The following is a 20,383-nucleotide window of genomic DNA, read 5'->3' as shown; positions in this document are numbered from 1 at the left end:
AGTACAGAAAAAGGCTATTTCACCCATTGTGTCTGTACTGACTCCCAGAAGAGCTATGATATTTGTGACATTGGAAACTATCCCTCCAAACCACTTACCATTCTGACTTGGAAATCTATTGCCATTTCTTCAATGTCACTGGGTCAAAATCCTGCAATTCCAACTCTAAGGGCATTGTGGGTCAATCAACAGTACGTGGACTGCAGCAGTTCAAGATGGCAGCTCACCACCACCTTCTCAAGGGCAACAAGGGATGAGCAAGAAAAGCTGGGCCAGCCAGCATCACCCATGATTTATGAGTGATTTTGTTTTAAAATCCCATGTTCAATTAATTAATAGTTGCAGCTTATGCACAATGATGGCGGAGTTGGAACAAAGAACCCTACCTCATAGAGCCATCTGGTGATCTGAAGCTGCAACTACATTGTGACAGTTGCCATAGTGATTTCCAATACAGGGAGTGTCTGGTTTGCAAATGGGTTCCATTCTGGAGTTTGTTCACAAGTTGGTTTGTACACATGGCAGCACACAATACAGGACAATGGAAAGCAGCTATTCATAAGTACAGGAAATGTTTGGATATCTGGTCGTTAAAGTTATGAACATGTAATGGAACACATTCATAAGTACAGTCAGTTCTGCTATAACGCTATTGTTCTATTCTCGTGCAAACCTGTGTTATAAGAAAATCACATAATAGCAGCACTATTTAAACTAATGGGGCCATGGTCGTGTTATACACAAAAGTTCACACTATAGAAACAGTGTCCCCAATTCGTTAATTATGTTATAGCGAATTCACATTAACAAAATGCACGCTTTAGCAGAATGATCTGTATGAGCATTCTTAAGTTGGACGTTTGTAAATCAGGGATCCCTGTATATGATTCAGAACCTTGGGACGACCCAAAGTGCTTTATTGCTAATAAAGTACTTTTAAAATATGGTCACGGTCATGATAAAAGAAACATTGCAGTTAATTTGTACACAGCAATGTGAACTGAAAACCTGATTTTGATGAGCAATAATATTGGCTAGAAATATTCAATGCATGTTGGATTTTTAAAAATAATTCTTGTTTTCTCAGGAAGAATATACCAAGTACTGCACTTCTGCTTCCTAGTTGTGAAACCTGAAAGGCTTCAGAAAAGATTTACAAGGATGTTGCCAGGGTTGGAGGGTATGAGTTATAGGGAGAGGTTGAATAGGCTGGGGCTGATTTCCCTGGAGCGTCGGAGGCTGAGGGGTGACCTTATAGAGGTTTAGAAAATCATGAGGGGCACGGATTGGGTAAATGGACAAAGTGATTTCTCTGGGTGCGGGAGTCCAGAACCAAAGGGTGAGAGGGGAAATATTTGAAAGGGACCTGAGGGGAATCTTTTTCACACAAAGGGTGGTGCGTGTAGGGAATGAGCTGCCAGAGGAAGTGGTGGAGGCTGGTACAATTACAACATTTAAAAGGCGTCTGGAAGGGTATATCAAAAAGAAGAGTTTACAGTGATATGGGCCAAGTGCTGGCAAATGGGACTAGATTAAGTTAGGACATCGGGTCAGCATGGACGGGTTGGACCAAAGGTCCGTTTGCATGCTGTACATCTCTATGACTCTATCAGTGGACTGCTGTTACAGCTATTGAGGTCACATTGACAGGGTCTGGGAGTGAAAGGTGTCTGGGCCTGTTTTTGTGTCAGTAGAGATTGATGCTAAGTTGACTTCCTATCCCAATTTAAAATCGGGTCTGGATGAAATTTAAAGAATTACGAAGTGCCAAGGAGTTAGTCTTCAAGTAGAAGACTAAAAATAAGAATCTAAGATTAATTCCACTTAAAGGGGTAATTCTATGACATGTTAGTGAAGTAACTCATAACTGAGAAGTTCCTCTAGCCTGGAGTTTCACAAACACTGAGTGCTGTCAATGAGGAGTGTCCTTAATGAAGGGTCTAGTTGCTAAACTCATGCAAACAATGCCTCACTAACAGCAAGTTCCTCCAAACAAACGTCTCACTCGCTAGGAATCTTATTAACAAGGAAACTGACTAATAAAGAATCTCGTTAATAAGGAGTTTCGATAAAAGGAAGACTAGCTAATGAAGGATCACACTAATGGGAAGATTTGCCAATAAAGCAGCTCACTAAGAAAGTGTCTGACTGATGTGATGGCTTATGAAACAGGGGTCTTGCTATCAAGAAGTCCATATAGTGCTGTGCGAACATAGTGTGGTGTGAGGTGCAGCTGAAGCATTGCCCAGTTCAATCTGCCCAATGTATTGACTCACTCAATGTACTTCATGGAGACTTTCTCAGAATGGTTGGAGCTGAGGATGCATTCCTGAATTTGCAGTGCTGCGAGACGGATAGCAGTGCTGTATTTCATCTCCATCGCAAACCTCTCCAGCAGCACATCATTGCAACTCTGTAAAAGAGATTACTAAAGGCATCACACAGCAATCTAGAAAATATCCACACAAATTGCCACCACTTACAAATGCTTTCACAAAATTACAGAATAGAATAAAACTATGCAACAGAAAAGTGCCCCTTGGTCCATCAAGTATGCGCTTGTCAAAAACCCCTTTTCCAGCACTTGGTCCATAGCTTTGTCTGTCTTGGCTTCGAAGTGCATTGTGTTGCTGCTGGTTCTTTGAACGATCTGTCCAGTTAAACCAACACCCTAGTTCTTTCCTTGTAGCTCTACATATTTTCTTTGCAACTACGTATCCAAAACTAATCAAAGGCTCTGTGGTACAGTGGCAATGTCCCTACCTTTGAGCTAGGAGTTTTGGCTGTAAGTCCCATCTGCTCCAGAGGTGTGTAAAAACACCTCTGAGCTCTGAAGGAGGGTGATCATTTAGTGGTACAACTGGACTCTTAACCCAGAGACCCAGGTAATGTTCTGGGGACCTGGGTTTGAATCCCACCATGGTAGATGCTGGAAACTGGAATTCAATAAAAATCTGGAATTAAAGTCTAATGATAACAGTGAACCATTGTTGGTGAAAAACTCATCTAGGTCACAAACATTCCTTAGAGAAGGAGTCTGCCATCCTTACCGTCTGGCCTACATGTGACTCCAGACCCACAGCAATGTGGTTTGACTTTTAACTGCCATCTGGACAATTAGGAATGGGTAACAAATGTTAGCCTAGTCAGTGATGCCCTGATCCCATGAATTAATTTAAAAAACAGGTTGAGCAGAAATTATCTACAAACACTAAACAAATCTTACTGTCAAACCTACATCCACCATTCTTTTTCAGGCAGTGAATTTCAGATTATAACACACTGAATATAAACTTTCACCTCCTTTCTCATAAATTATTTTTCTGCTGCATGGAATCCTGAAATTCCTGCAGGATCTTCCAGAACCGGAAGTCATTGAAATCTACAGGACCTCTGAGAGGGAACATTGCTCATCTGCCCACTGTTCTTTGACCTTAAACCAGTGCCTTCAGGTTAGGAACCAAAGTGAAAATAATGAAAACAGTTTCTTTTCATTTACTCAGTCAAAGCCGCTTGTATTTATAGACACCCGTATTAAATCTCCCCTTAATTTTCTCTGCTCTGCAGAGAACCACCTCACTTTCTCTAGCTGCTACAAAACTCAAATTGCCAATCCTCACATGTCAACTATAATTTTAACCATGAATACAGAACATCTCACAAATACCGAAATTGCTGGATGTATGAAAATGAAGTCCATCTAGTTCACCATCTGCAATCTTGCTATATTAATTGTACAATGATAATATTACTATTAACTAATCACGGTAATTCATCCCTAACTATTAATCTACAACAGATGCAGACAGGTGTGCAAAACCACTGGAGGTGGGGATTTTGGCAGATCCAAAGTCACCCATTTCTCCTAGACCAGCCACACTTATCAAATGTCATGTTTATATGACTTATCCAAAATTGCTATTGTCTGAAAGTAATCTATTTAATTTTTGTGTGAATCGCCCAAGCTGATTTACTCCATTCCCTTAGAGGTATGTTCCCCAATGTCCTCATCGAAATATTTTTAAAATTCATTTAGGGGATGAGGGTATCGCTGACCATATCCCTCAATTACCCAGAGGGTGGTTTCAGAGTCAACCACATTGCTGTGGGTCTGGGTCACATGTATGTAGTTTCCTTCCCTGAAGGATTTTAGTGAACTGGATGAGTTTTTCCTAACAATCAACATTTAACCCTTAATTCCAGATAATTCAAATTCCACCATCTGCAGTGGCAGGATTTGTTCCGAGACTCCTAAAACATTAGCTGGGTCTCTGGATTAATAGTCCAGTGATATTAGCACGAGGTCATAATCTTCCCTAATGTACTTCAGCATATTAGTTTTGAATATATTCCACTTTAAGCGCAGAATATGTCCCCCGGCTTTATCGCTCTTGGGAAACAGAACCTTTTTTGGTGTGGTCAGTCATGATTGTTATAAGGGGCTTACCATGATCCTTCATGTCAAATAGATACCTGTGAGTAGAGGTATTCAAAAGTAACTGGATCATCTTGTAAAAGTACAAGTGGATCTCTTGGCAGGAAACAAACCCTGAAGAGACACCTATAATCACGGGGCTCTCGCTTCTGGACCACCTGTGACAAGGTAGAAAACATTTATATCAGGAAATACCTTCTTATTGTCACACTGTGGAAATAATCAACAAAAAAAATTCTTTAAGCTTATGTTTTAACAAGAAGCATTTCGCACTGGGTGGTGTTGTGATACAGAGGAGGGGGACTTCTCTGGATAAATTTGTTGATATCAGCCCAGGCTTCCTTTTGTTAAATAGAGGCCCAATCCCCAAGTTCTTTAATTACTTGCAATGCAGTGCTATTTTTAGCAGTCTCAATAAAATTTGTTATTTCCATGCTGAATCAATTTTTACATACATTTTGCAGTTGAACAGATGAAATATAAGCATTAGGAACTGGGGCAGGCCATTTGCTCCACCATTCAACAAAATTATAATTAACATGTACCTTAACTTCACCTTCCTGTACTATCTCCATATCCCTTTGTTCTTTTAGAACACAAAAATCTGCCACCCTTTACCTTGAATAGGCTCAATGTCAGACCATCCTCAGCTCTCCAAAATACAGTTTTCCAAAGATTCACAACTCAACTCTCCATCCCGGTTCTACTTGGGCAGCATCTCATTCTGAGAGTGTGAGTGACCCTATGTGCGAGATTCACCAGCCATGTGGGAACTTACAAAGGTGGGGAGTGACAGCCGAGGGGAAGGCTCTCGATGTGGACACGCCACCCGAAGAAGGATGGACCACCACTCTCTTTCCTCCCATCTTTTAACCAGTCTGCTTAAGAAAAGAGCTGACCCATGCCAAGTATATCATGGCATTGCCAATGTAATATTTAGATCAAGTTAACAATTCCAAATACGTTAATTTCTTTTAAAAATACAGTTCAGTTGCTGATGTTGGCACTCACTCGTGTACCTTCATTTTATCAGGAGCAGGTTGGAGTGGACAGGAAGGCAGCTACGTGTCATATTTTATGTTATATGGGACATTAAGAACAGTCCCATGGATTTCCATTCTATCTCCTCGCATTCTTCTGAACTTCAAGAAACACTGAATTCATTTACTCAACCTTCCAACATAAGACAACCACCTCATTCTAGGAACCAATCTGACTGGTCACAGCCCCTCTTCTGCTGTTACATCCTTCCTTTGGTAGGTGGACCCAAACTGTAAACAGTCGTTTAGGTGTGACCTCACCAATATCCTGGAATTGTTGTGAGAAGACTGCTTGACTCCTATATCCAATCCAATTTTTTATCCAAAGTGAACGTACAATTTGCCTTCCTAGAAAAGTGATTACCAGGAAATACCATAGGTAATGCAGAGAGACATCTTCTTCACTCCTATGTTGTGTAATATTGATCAGCATTTCTGAACCAGAATTTGATAAAGCCAAGAGATGCTGCTTTGTTCAAATTCCATTTACAAAGTCTCCAAAAACAGAACTTTTCTTTAGGTTGCAGCAAATGGAACAAACTATTCAAAATGCCAGATTTGGACAGCAGTCCAATGTTAGGTAACAAAGCCAACAGATATAGAGGCAAAAACAGAAGTTGCTGGAAAAGCTCAGCAGGTCTGGCAGCATTTGTGAAGAGAAATCAGAGTTATTGTGACCCGGTGGGTCCAGTGACCCTTCCTCAGAACTGATACAGAGGATGGTTAAGGGTTTCATTCTGTAGACGTACATGTGGGTAATATTAGTTGTCTACTTAAAAGCTTGCAAACTCTCAAGGATATCACTCCCTCATGTAAACAGTTCAAAGAAACCCCAACGTACCTGCTCAATGAGTTCATCATCATGTAAGATATAGATCTTGTTGATAGTGTATCGTTCCTTCAAAACCAGAGCAAAATGCTCAATACAACGGATGGATAACTTTGACTTCAGGGTGAGGATGATATCCTTTCAAATTTCAGTAGAAAGGGAAAACAAAATTAATTTCTTATTGCCTTTCTGAATTTCCTGTTGAAGATATATGGTCGTATTACCTATCCCCAGCTGCCTTACAGCGCCAGAGACCTGGGTTCAATTCCCGCCTCAGGCGACTGACTGTGTGGAGTTTGCACATTCTCCCCGTGTCTGTGGGTTTCCTCCGGGTGTTCCGGTTTCCTCCCACAGTCCAAAGATGTGCAGGTTAGGTGAATTGGCCATGCTGAATTGCCCGTAGTGTTTGGTGTAGGGGAATGGGTCTGGGTGGGTTGAGCTTCGGTGGGTCGGTGTGGACTTGTTGGGCCGAAGGGCCTGTTACCACACTGTAAGTAATCTAATCTAAAATCCTCTCCTATTGGCTGATTCCTAGGACGAAGAGGTTGAGTCCTCAGGAACGGCTAAACAGATTCGACCATTATTCACTCGAGTGTAGAAGAATGAGGGATGACCTGATTGAAACATATAGGATTCTCAGGGAACGTGAAAGGCTGGATGTTGAGAAGATGTTTCCACTTGTTGGGGAATCTCAAACTAGGGGACATAGTTCCAGAATGACATGGAAAAAAATTTCTTTTCCCGGAGCAAGGTGAATATCTGAATTCTCGATCACAAGGAGTTGTGGAGTTGAGATCCCTGAAAGTATTTAAAGAACCACTAGGTAGATATTTAAAATATTAAGACGTGAGCATGAAACAGGAGTTGAGGGCTGGAGCAGATCAGCCATGATCTTGCATAATGGCAGGATAGGAGTCAGGGAGCTAAATGGCCGACTTCTCCACTTGTTCCTTATGTTCTTACGATCTAAGAAGACTCCGAAGCAACATGATAATAAGCACTGCAGAAATATGAAGGAAAAAGTGTTAAATCATCCCTAACATCCTGCCTTACTCACTGCCCAAGTCTGCAGTCCCTGTTCCATCCACAGTCTACATCTGCTGCTCCATTGCTGTAGGAACCCCCTGCTCTATCCAGTGTCCCAACCTCATCCTCCATCCACATTCATACCCCCTTCTCCACCCATTCTTCGAACCCCTTCTCCACCCACTCCCCCAAACCCCCGTCCCCATCCACTCTCCCAAACTCCCGTCCCCATCCACTCTCCCAAACCCCCGTCCCATTCCACTCTCCCAAACCCCCGTCCCCATCCACTCACCCAAACTCCCGTCCCCATCCACTCTCCCAAACCCCCGTCCCATTCCACTCTCCCAAACTCCCGTCCCCATCCACTCTCCCAAACTCCCGTCCCCATCCACCCTCCCAAACCCCCATCCCCATCCACTCTCCCAAATCCCCGTCCCCATCCACTCTCCCAAATCCCCGTCCCAATCATCTCTCCCAAACCCCTTCTTCACCCACTCTCCCAGCCCCCTTTTCCACCCACTCTCCCAAACCCCTTCTTCACCCACTCTCCCAGCCTCCTTTTCCACCCACTCTCCCAAACCCCTTCTCCACCCACTCTCCCAGCCCTCTTCTCCACCTACTGTCCCAAACCCCTTGTCCACTCTCTCTCCCAAACCCATTCATCACCCACCCTCCCGACCCCCTTCTTCACCCACCCTCCCAAACCCCTTCTCCACTTGCTGTCCAAACCCCCTCCTCCATCCACTCACTACATCTCTTGCTCTATAAATTGTCCAAACCTGTGCACCATCCACAATCCTGGTGCCTAATATATCGACTCAGAGGGCATGACGTTCCTCTTTTTTCTCACACTGGCTTTCGGTGGTGAGTAATGTACCCCTGCCCTTGGCTGAGAAGACAGTCAGAGCTGACTTGGTAAGCCTGGGCGAGTTTTCTGGCCCTTCATTGGGCTCAATGCTAGTATCCTGGGTTGTCAGAAACTGCCTGCCAATCAGAGGCTAGCAGCCTTTGAGTCCTGAAGTCAGGCAAGGCCTACTCATCATCAGATCCAGCTGCAATAACACAAGTCTTCTTTATCTTCTTGTCACAGTGTGGGAAGGCAATGGGGGATGGTCAGGGAGTTTAGACGTAGATGCCATTTGGGGTAACTGGAGACCCCCCCTCCCAATCCGGCAGCGAGGTCACCCTGGTTTTCCAGGGAAACCAACACCAGCAGGAATGTAAAGAGAGAGACATCGAAGGTGGTCATTTGACACTCATCAGTGGCCAATAATTGATTACTTAAGACCTTAGCAGATTGAATAGGTTACCCATGGACTTTCTTGACTAGAACTAATTGATGACCAGACATAAAGGTCGAGGGGGTTACCATATCTCCCAGTACCTCTGCCATTGGCAGGAACAGAGCCCATTGTAATTAGCAGTCGTTCTTGCTTCCCTTTCCAACATCTATTGTCTGTCCTGTTCTGTCAATGTCTAAAAGCTTTTGAAAGCTTTTTTAAATTGCTGGATACATTGACTTGCAAAAATGGAAAAGCATTTTCGGAGTTGACTTATTTCAGTTATCATCCATGAATCTTGACAATCCTCACTGCAGAATTTGGCCTTTAGTGGATAAATGCTTTCATCCATTACGCAGTGAATATAAGACTTTGGACATTACCTTGAAAGTCAGATTAAAAATCAAGTGTTGACCGACAAGCCTACATCAATAATTTTTGTTCTGTGTTTTGTTTGCTATTCTGCAGATTCGGTTGCTTTTGTATACTGTTCATGTGCATTAGAGAAATCGACAGCATTAGGACAACACATTTTTATCACCAAAAGATGTTCCAAAGTGCTTTAATGCTAAAGAGCTACTTCTGAAACGTGGTCAGTATTGTACCTCAAAGTTTGCTCATTTCACAGATTACCAGATGGCTACAGTATAATCAATCTTGCTCTTTCAGCTCATAACCAAATTAAATTCTTAAAGAAATTATTGAACTATGATTCCATTCCAACCTCCAATGTCTCCAGACTGTCAGACTTTGGATTCACATTCAGTACTGATGAGAGAAGATTTCTTCAAACTGAATACCAGAAAGACTAAAGCTATTATCTTCAAGTCCTGCTGTGTTCTCTAGTTACCAATTCCACCTCGCTCTCAACTAGCTGAGGCTGAACCAGACTTTGCAACCTGGGAACCACATTTGACCAGAGATCCTACCACAAATCCACATCATCACTAAGACTGCCTATATCCCACCTCAATACTATTGCCTGACTCCATCCTCGACTCATCTATTGCTGAAACACTCTACTGCAACTTAATTATATTGAGGTCCGAATTCCTGCCCGGTGTCCCATCCCCCACCCTTCATAGATGATAGCTTAGCCAAAAATCTGTTGCCTACATTTAACTTACAGGTTCCTGTTCACCTGAAATCTGTCTCTTCGGTGTACATTGACTTGACCATTATCCTTCATTTCAAAACCCTCCATTTTCTTGACCATCCTTATTTCTGTGTGTCCTCCACTACTACCATCCTCCAAGACATCTACATTCTTCAAATTCTGGCCTCATTCAACTCCTTGACTTTAAACATTCCATCGCTGATAGCCAAGTTCAGCATTTCCCTGCCTTTCCATTCCTTTCACCTCCTTTAAGACACATCACTTTCACTAAGAGTTTTATCATTTATCCTAGTATCTCTTTATATGATTTGTGTCAATTTTGGTTTCATAAATGTCCTGTGAAACACCTGAGTAAATACACTCTCTAAATGCAGATTGTTGTCATTGATGTTGTTAATAAAAATCATGTTAATATAAGGGGCAGATCAGAATACTGAGACTCTGAAATAAAAAATAGAAAAAGCTGGAAATAATAAACTGGTCAGACTGTATCTATGGAGAGAGAAACAAAATTAAAGTTTCAGCATTAATGAAGAGCGTATTTCAGAATTAGAGAGAGTTGGAGATGTAACAGGTTCAAAATGAATATTGCAGACAGAGAGCAGTGAGTGGTGAAAGAGAAAAAGGAAAGGTCTGTGATGGAAGGCAGGAGAGATTAAATGACAAGGTTTCACTGGGCAAAACAGGATGTTAATGAAACAAAAATTGGTGATGTAGTAATAGTGAAGAAGGTTATCTCAGAATACAATAGGACCTTGATCAGATGGGTCAATGGGCTGAGGAATGGCAGATGGAGTTTAATTTAGATAAATGTGAGGTGCTGCATTTTGATAGGGCAAATCAGGGCAGGACTTATACACTTAATGGTAAGGTCCTGGTGAGTGCTACTGAACAAAGATACTTAGGAGTGCAAGTGCATAGTTCCTTGAAAGTGGAGTTGCAGGTAGACAGGGTGGTGAAGAAGGCAGTTGGCATGTTTGTCAGTACATTGGTCAGTGCATTGAATATAGGAATTGAGAGGTCATGTTGCAACTGTACAGGAAACTGGTGAAGCAACTTATAAAATACTGCATTCAATTCTGGTCACCTTGCTGTAAGAAATACATTCTTAAGTTTGAAAGGGTTCAGAAAATGTTAAAAAGGATGTTGCCAGAGTTGGAGGGTTTGAGCTATATGGAGAGGCTGAACTGGCTGGGGCTGTTTTCCCTGGAGTATCGGAGGCTGAGGGGTGACCTTATAGAGATTTATAGAAATCAGGAGGGGCATGGATAGGATGACTGGTCAAGGTCATTTTCCCTGGATAGGGGAATCTAAAATTAGAGGGCATAGGTTTAAAGTGAAGGGGAAAAGATTTGACAGAGACCTGACAGGCAACTTTTTCACACAGAGGCTGGTGCATGTATGGAATGAGCTGCCAGAGGACGTGTTGCAGGCTGGTACAATTGCAACATTTAAAAGGCATGTGAATGGGTAGATGAATAGGAAGAGATTAGAGGGGTATGGGCCAAATGTTGGCAAATGGGACTAGATCAGATTGGGATATCTGGTCAGCATGGTTGAGTTGGACTGAAGGGTCTCTTTCTGTGCTGCATGACTCCATGACTGTATGACAAGACAATCTAACTCATTTCAGTCAATCAGCCTGTACCTTGAATTTGGAACCAGTCATTTATTGGATGTTTATGTCTCACCAGTGCTCCCAGAGGAGACCTCTGTTTAAAGGTAAGGTGCTGAATCTAACATTTATCAGAATGATAAATCCAATTCAATCTCACTATTATTTATATTAATGAATACTAGATTGCCCAGAGCAGCTTCCATGGTTAGATAACAAACCTGAGTCTTTACTACACATCATATTGAGTGAAATCACTTAGTGGCTGCAGCTTGTAAAAACATTATGGCACTTGAATGGAAATGTTGATTTACAACATTTAGTGTTCATAAAGCATAAACAAAAATTGTGACAATGGAAAGTAACATTTGTAGACAGGAATGAATGGTCTAGAATTGGTTTTTAAATCAGAGTTAGATTTTAGGTTTTATTGTCACGTGTACTCAAGTATAAAAGTACAGGAGTATGGTGACAAGTCACGATGCCGCCACACACGGCACCACGTTAAGTACAAAGTTAGGTGCAGCACGGTGACTCAGTGGTTAGCACTGCTGCCTCACAGCGCCAGGGACTAGGTTCGATTCCAGCCTCAGGCAACTGTCTGTGTGGGGTTTGCATCTTCTCCCTGTGTTGACGTGGATTTCCTTCGGGTGCTCTGGTTTCCTCCCACAATCCAAGGATGTGCAGGTTAGGTAAATTGTCCATGCTAAATTGCCCACAGTGTTCAGGGATGTGTAGATTAGTCAGGGGAAATGTAAAGTAATAGTGTAGGGGAATAGGTCTGGATGGGATACTCTTCGGAGGGTCAGTGTGGACTTGTTGGGTCAAAGGGCCTGTTTCCACACTGTAGGGATTCTATAAAAGTTCTACCTAGTTACAAACTTTAAGTACAAAAATAGTGAAATAAAGAAAAAAAGCACCATCATCTCTCTCCTATATCTTTGTCACTAATGCTACTTTAATCCATTGACAACTGAATTAAAAGTTTTCACTCATTTACTGCCCTCTCCACCAAGCCTATCCCCAACACCTCCTCCCTCCCTCCTACCCCACCCCAGTAGATGGTTAAAATTAATAGTACATTCAAAGCTGAGCAAAATCAACAAACGGGAAAATTCACAGCAAGGAACAAAGAACACCTATAGCCGTCATTACCTTCACTGTTGTATTTTTCTCAAATCGAAAGGCTTTGGTCTGTCCATTTTCCAAATACACCTTGAGAATACCGGGCATTAAGAGTAGCGAGTTACCCTATGGGAATGATAAAACGCAAAATTCTAGGATTATTTATGAAAACAGATAAGCAAAATAACATAATAGACTCCTCATTATCTTTGTTACAAATACTAAAATGAGGGACAGCAGAGAGAGATTATGTGTACGCATATATAAAATATATAGGTGTGGATGTATTTGTGCGTATGCATGTGTGTGTGCATGCATATACATGTTTCTGTGTATCTTTGTGTGTGTGTATGCATTTGTGTGTGTTTGCCTGTGTGTTTGTATGTGTCTGTGTTTGTGTGTGTCTGCGTATGTGTGCCTGTGTGGGTGTCGGTATCTGTGCTTGTGTGTGTGTGTGTGTGTCTGTATGCGTCTGCGTTTGTGTGTGTGTGTGTGTGTGTCTGTGTGTGTCTGTGTGTGTCTGTGTACCTGTTTTTGTGTTTGTGCTTAGTGATATGTACAGTTTGCCTCCAATATCCCTCCTGAAGTTTCAGATCCAATCTCTCCAGGTATTCATGAACTTCTTGCTGTCATTTTGTTCCAAAGTTCACTCACACACACACATCCACAGCTGCAAATGTGTTGCTGGTCAAAGCACAGCAGGTTAGGCAGCATCTCAGGAATAGAGAATTCGACGTTTCGAGCATAAGCCCTTCATCAGGAATAAGAGAGAGAGAGCCAAGCCGGCTGAGATAAAAGGTAGGGAGGAGGGACTAGGGAGGGGCGATGGAGGTGGGATAGGTGGAAGGAGGTCAAGGTGAGGGTGATAGGCCGGAGTGGGGTGGGGGCGGAGAGGTCAGGAAGAGGATTGCAGGTTAGGAGGGCGGTGCTGAGTTGAGGGAACCGACTGAGACAAGGTGGGGGGAGGGGAAATGAGGAAGCTGGAGAAATCTGAATTCATACCTTGTGGTTGGAGGGTTCCCAGGCGGAAGATGAGGCGCTCCTCCTCCAGCCGTCGTGTAGTTGTGTTCTGCCGGTGGAGGAGTCCAAGGACCTGCATGTCCTCGGTGGAGTGGGAGGGGGAGTTAAAGTGTTGAGCCACGGGTGATTGGGTTGGTTGGTTCGGGCGGCCCAGAGGTGTTCTCTGAAGCGTTCCGCAAGTAAGCGGCCTGTCTCACCAATATAGAGGAGGCCACATCGGGTGCAGCGGATGCAATAGATGATGTGTGTGGAGGTACAGGTGAACTTGTGGCGGATATGGAAGGATCCCTTGGGGCCTTGGAGGGAAGTGAGTGTGGAGGTGTGGGCGCAAGTTTTACATTTCCTGCGGTTGCAGGGGAAGGTGCCGGGGTGGAGGTTGGGTTGGGGGGGTGTGGATCTGACAAGGAGTCACGAAGGGAGTGGTCCTTGCGGAACGCTGATAGGGGAGGGGAGGGAAATATATCCTTGGTGGTGGGGTCCGTTTGGAGGTGGCGGAAATGGCGGCGGATAATACGTTGTATGCGCAGGTTGGTGGGGTGGTAGGTGAGAACCAGTGGGGTTCTGTCTTGGTGGCGGTTGGAGGAGCGGGGCTCAAGGGCGGAGGAGCGGGAAGTGGAGGAGATGCGGTGGAGGGCATCGTCGATCACGTCTGGGGGGAATCTGCGGTCCTTGAAGAAGGAGGCCATCTGGGTTGTGCGGTGTTGGAATTGGTCCTCCTGGGAGCAGATGCGGCGGAGACGAAGGAATTGGGAATATGGGATGGCGTTTTTACAGGGGGCAGGGTGGGAGGAGGTGTAGTCCAGGTAGCTGTGGGAGTCAGTCGGTTTATAATAGATGTCTGTGTTGAGTCGGTCGCCCGAGATAGAAATGGAAAGGTCTAGGAAGGGGAGGGAGGAGTCTGAGACAGTCCAGGTGAATTTCAGGTCGGGATGGAAGGTGTTAGTAAAGTTGATGAACTGTTCAACCTCCTCGTGGGAGCACGAGGCAGCGCCGATACAGTCATCGATGTAGCGGAGGAAAAGGTGGGGGGTGGTGCCAGTGTAGTTGCGGAAGATGGACTGTTCCACATATCCTACGAAGAGGCAGGCATAGCTGGGGCCCATGCGGGTGCCCATGGCAACTCCTTTAGTTTGGAGGAAGTGGGAGGATTGAAAAGAGAAGTTATTCAGGGTGAGGACCAGTTCAGTCAGTCGAAGGAGGGTGTCAGTGGAAGGGTACTGGTTAGTGCGGCGGGAAAGGAAGAAAAGTTCAGCCTATCCTTTGGGATTAAACAACCAAAAAAAACCCCATCACAGCCATAGGAGTTTTCTATGTTTTGTCCGGAGACCAAGCCAAACAAAGCAACTGGTTTGGAGGGACTACACTGAAGATCAGGAATCCAGGGTGGGGTTAAGGTCGTGTGCTTCTTATGCCTAAAGTTTCAGATTTCCAGCCTTATTAAGGGCCTTGTGTTAGGTTTAGATTAGATTCCCTACAGTGTGGAAACAGGCCGTTCGGCCCAACCGGTCCACAACGACCCTCCAACGAGTAACTCACCCAGACCCATCCCTCTCTGACTAATGCACCTAACACTATGGGCAATTTAGCACGGCCAATACACCTGACTTGCACATCTTTGTGACTGTGGGAGGAAACCGGAGCACCCGGAGGAAACCCACACAGACACGGGGAGAACATGCAAACTCCCCACAGACAATTGACCAAGGCTGGAATCAAACCTGGGACTTTGGTGCTGTGAGGCAGCAGTGCTAACCATTGAGCCACTGTGCTGCCCTAAGTAGAGTTGGTAGATCTAATGAAGGACATACAGTTACTTCAGATTAGTGAAAGAAGGCCTCAAAACGTGGCTAGTTGCATTTATCCCTCTTATATTCTTTTCTTCCTTTCTAAATATATTTTAGTTGGAGGAATTAAATATCTCCTTTAATGTTCATCAATAGTCCTACATTTTAGTCTTTCCGCATGGCCCACTGGGCCAAATCTGTCAATTTCCCTATGTAATTAGCTTTGTTTAATTCTAAAATACTAGTATGGGACTCAGGTTTCACCAACGCTAGCCACAATCAACATTATTCAGGCCCTCAGGAAGCATAAAACCAATAAGGCACCTAGTGTTATATAGAAAAATACAAGTTACCCAGTGCAGAACATACTGGGAGCAAATCAGATTAATTATAATCTGGCTGAACTAGTCAGTGGGCTAAATGCCTGTGGAAGGCACAAACCTGTACTTGGCCATTGACGATCACTTCCTCAGCAAAGTGTACTTTGACTGGGTTGCTTTTCAATCTGGCTCGCTTTTCTTCAGTAATAAATGATGACCTGGGCCCCTGTATACAAACAGAAACCATGGCACTTAAACAACAGTTTTGGCGTTTTGTGTTGACAATGTGTGGCAATTGGGAAAGCCCTGCACTGATGTTCTGAGTTCCAAAAGTTTGATTGTAACCTAAAATACGAACATACAAACAAGGATCAAGAGAGTAGGCCTATGAGCCTACTTCACTCTTCAATAAAATCACGGCTGTTCTGATTTTATTGTAGGATCCAGGCCCTTCAGCCCAACAAGTCCACCCACCAACCCTCCAAAGTGTAACTCACCCAGACCCATTCTCCAACAGTAACCCCTGACTAATTCACCTAACCTACACATCTCTGAATACAATGGGTAATTTAGCACTACCAATTCACCTGACCTACACATCTTTGGACTGTGGGAGTAAACCAGAGCACCAGGGGGAAACCCACACAGACACAGGGAGATTGTGCAAACTCCACATGGTCACCCAAGACTGGATTCGAACCCAGGTTCCTGGCCCTGTGAGGCAGCACTGCTAAACACTGAGCCATCATGCCTCCTCTTGATTTTAACCTCAACTCGACATTCCTGTATCTCCCTGATAATCTTTCAACTCCTCAGTCATCAGGAATCTGTCTATCTCTGCCTTAAAAAATATTTAAATACTCTGCATCCACTACCTCGTGAGGAAGGGAATTCTAAAGGCCCACAACACTTTGAGAGAAAAAGGGCTTCCTCATCTTTGTTTTAAATGGGTGCCCCCCATTTTTAAAAAAATGATCTCCAGTTCTCAGATCCTCTCATAGAGGAAACCTGAATTTTTTCAGCATTCACCCGTTCAAGACCCCTTGAGATCTTAGATGTTTTAGTTAATTCACTTATAACTCTTCAAAACTCCACGAGATACAAGCCCATCCTATCTAGCCTCTCCATCTAAGGCAATCCACTTATTCCAGGTATTCCTTCTCTGAACTGCTTCTGATGCGTTAACATCCTTCCATAAGTACAGTGACCAAAACTGTATACAGTACTCCAGATGTGGTCTCCCCAAAGCCCTGTAAAATTAATGTATAATCTCCCTACTCTTGCAGTTAATTCCCTTTGCAATAAACCATTCAAATTGTGCCATGTGACCTTTTGTATCCATCTGAAAGAGGACATGGCATCTCGGTTTAATAATTCAACTCTAAAAGTCTAGTGCTTGCCTTAGTCTTGCACTGAAGCTCATCCAATATCCCCGTAATAGCATGTACTTCTAACTAGATAGAGAGAGCTGGAGGTCTAGTTGATGGGTGCTGCTCCACTTTAGGATATGCTGAGATTAATGATCAAATCTTCGTTTGTATCCTGCATGAAGCCTGGAAACTTCTTTGATTATGTAGCTTGATAACACATCACACAAGACAAATGGCCACTGAAGCATGAATCAAACCCTTCTGACGTGAGCTGGCTGAATTTGTGTCAAACTTGGAGCAGTGCACAGTCTCATCAAGCCCCATCAAATGTTAATTGGACATAAAGCACCATCCCGTTCAGAGTCAGGTGGCCTTCTGCAAGCTTACTTCAAGACATCTAGTTCTCTTAATGCTAAGGAAACAGGGTCAATTGAAGTTTGATAGATTTTTATTGGAATACTCAGCGACAGTGAGTAGACAGAGATGAGGTACAGCTGACTGAAGGAACAGGCCAAATAGCCTGCTCCTGTTCCCGTGTCCAAGATCAAGTGCTCACTGTAAATGTCAGCATCCATCCCATCTATAGATTTGTTATATCTGTTAGTTATTTCACTAATAAGTCTTCAAAACTCCACATGATACAAGCCCATCCTGTCTAGCCTCTCCATCTAAGACATGTCATTCAAACTGCCATTGCAAATGTCAGACTCAAGTATTTGGGAATGAATCTGAATCACGTCGAGTGGATCTCTCCTGGACTGCAACCGAGTTGTGAATAAACCCATAGAATCCCGACAGTGTAGAAACAGGTCATTTGGCCCAACAGGTCCATACCGACCCTCTGAAGAGTATCCCACCCAGACCCATTCCCCTACCATATAACTCTACATTTCCCCTGACTAATGCACTTAACCCACACATCCCTGAACACTACGGGCAATTTAGTAATTTAATATGGAAACTTCACACAGACAGTCGCCCGAGGCTGGAATCGAACTGATGACCATGAGTAGCATTGGAAAGCTCTGCTTTTAAAAGTCGAAAGATTGTACTTACAGGGGTATTTCGCAGGACAGTCACTGTAACAGTGTTACCACATTCCCTGCAATAAACAATTTGACACATATTAAAGCAATATGGGTCCAATGCAGAAAAAAAAGGACACTTGACTAAAACCTGCAAAATTAAGCTCCTGGCATAGAATATTAATTTCCGGGATCACAGGCTTGAATTTAACAGCAACACATAAGACTCATAAGAGTTGTACAGCGTGGAACCAGACCCTTTTGTCCAACTTGTCCTCACTGACCAGACATCCCAATCTGATCTAGTCCGTCTATCTCACTCAGATTGTAGTTCGATGTTAAAAATGAAATTGCCACGATCTTACAGGACCCATGGGACTGCTCTCTCATTTGAAAAAGAGAGGTGACTGGTGAATTAGAATTAGGTTCAGTGTCACGTGTGCTCAAGTTACAAAAGTACTGGAGTGCAGTGAAAAGTGTACAATGTCACCAACACACAGTGGCACCTTAAGTACAAAATACCTAGGTATAAATCTCAGGTATAAAATTAGAGAAAATAAAGAAATAAGTTACAGAACATGACAGATATACACAGTATATGTTAGGAAAATAAGAAATAAAGAAATAAAAAGATTCACAATGCAGTCTTTCTATTGTTGGGGGGAGGGGGGTTCAGAACTAGAGGACATAAGTTTAGAGTGAGAGAGGAAAGATACAAAAGGGATTGAAGAAGCAACGTGTTCACGCAGAGGGTGGTGAATGTATGGAACGAGCTGTCAGAGGAAGTGGTGGAGGCTGGTACAATTACAACATTTAAAAGGCATCTGGATAGGTATATGAATAGGAAGGGTTTAGAGAGATATAGGACTAAGCGCTGGCAAATGGTACTAGATTAGGTTAGGATATCTGATCAGCATGGATGAGTTGGAGAAGGGTCTGTTTCTGTGCTGTACATCTCCATGACTCTCTGGCTCTATTAGGGCTTTCTGTAATGGTAGTGGTTTAACTTGAACCTCAGACAAGGGGAAAGGTTGAGAAGGAGAGTCCCTCATGGTAACCAATGTTTACACAAAGACATCAGCATCAGAAACATTTCTGGTAAACAATCGCACTAAAGCTCCAGTGTAAGTCCAGAATTCAGATACAAAGGGTAAAGATGCCTTCCTATAAGCAGTCTCCCACAGCCCAGATTAAAGCAGAGTGGAGTCTAATGAAGACGTCAGCCTTACACATTCTGGATGTGATCATGAACACACTGGAGATTGAAATACATCCAAAAGAGTACAAGTCATAACTCAGACCATACTTAGTTTTACATATTTGGTTCTTACTAACCCTGCCTCCAACGTTTGGCATGTATTTAAATTGGGATTGCAGTGAGGTTTTCTACACAGGTGGGAACTCCATTCTATATATTCTGCTAAACAGTTCTTAAGATCCAGCCAGACAACACTGTTTAAGCCCAAGACTCTTGATAACACCTTTAACAGGAAGCAAATCAAATTCAGTAAAGTTACTGAGAGATTCTTTTGTAATGATCACCACCCTAGCACTGAATCCTAGAGCTACAAGCATTGGACAGGAGAAATATATTCCAACAAAAGAGGCTCTGAGTTTGACAAATGCACACGCTACATACACCTTGCTTTGGTTTATCATTTATGAATAATCTTTAACTTAAAATGCTTTCTTTAACTACACTTCTGATAGAATACACTGAATTATAAATAGTGGGACTATGGATACAATGGAGAATTCATCTTAGGTAAGCAAGCAAGAACTCAACTGTGTGGATAATAGAGTGTTCATCTGTCTGTATTTATGGAGAAATTGGCTGTATGTGTAATGGGGTACTGGTTGTTTGTGTAGTGTACACAACGGAGCGTTCAATAGTACTTGGAATGGAGTTCTTGATTGTGTGTATATGGAGTATTTGACTATATGTATATCCAAGTTTTTGACTGTATGTATAACCTGGTAGTGCACATATCAAAGAAGGAGAAAGTGAGGACTGCAGATGCTGGAGATCAGAGTCGAGACTGTGGTGCTGGAAAAGCACAGCAGGTCAGGCAGCATCCAAGGAACAGGGGAGTTGATGTTTCGGGAAAAAGCCCTTCATCAGGAATAAAGGGTTTCTGTTGAAGGGCTTTTGCCTGAAATGTCGATTCTCCTGCTCCTCGAATGCTGCTTGACCTGCTGTGCTTTTCCAGCACCACACTCTTAACGCATATCTAAGCATTCAATTGTGCATACAAGTTTGTCTTTGTATTTGAATTTTCAAATGTGTTTAAAATGGGGTATTCAATTATGTTTGCATGTAATAGAGAACTGGCCGGGTGTGTAATGGAATATTCAAACTTGTGTGTGAAAACTTGCTCAACTGTCTGTGTAATGGAA

General features: G+C 43.2%; 1 protein-coding gene across 1 annotated transcript in view; it reads right to left on the bottom strand.

Moving 5' to 3' along the window:
• Positions 1–20,383, bottom strand: part of LOC132820048 (uncharacterized) — a 172,105-nt gene that overhangs the window by 150,600 nt on the left and 1,122 nt on the right. Inside the window, exons 2-7 of the mRNA XM_060831967.1 lie at positions 18,018–18,063; positions 15,713–15,817; positions 12,498–12,593; positions 6,317–6,442; positions 4,474–4,593; positions 2,277–2,413 (exon numbers count right to left, since the gene is read on the bottom strand). Coding sequence (XP_060687950.1) covers positions 2,277–2,413; positions 4,474–4,593; positions 6,317–6,442; positions 12,498–12,593; positions 15,713–15,817; positions 18,018–18,063 — 630 coding nt within the window. The remainder of the gene's footprint in view (positions 1–2,276; positions 2,414–4,473; positions 4,594–6,316; positions 6,443–12,497; positions 12,594–15,712; positions 15,818–18,017; positions 18,064–20,383) is intronic.

Source organism: Hemiscyllium ocellatum, chromosome 11 (assembly GCF_020745735.1).
Source record: "Hemiscyllium ocellatum isolate sHemOce1 chromosome 11, sHemOce1.pat.X.cur, whole genome shotgun sequence".
Classification (NCBI taxonomy): domain Eukaryota; kingdom Metazoa; phylum Chordata; class Chondrichthyes; order Orectolobiformes; family Hemiscylliidae; genus Hemiscyllium; species Hemiscyllium ocellatum.
Note: the sequence above shows the minus strand (reverse complement) of the source record. Positions and strands in the feature narration are given on the sequence as shown.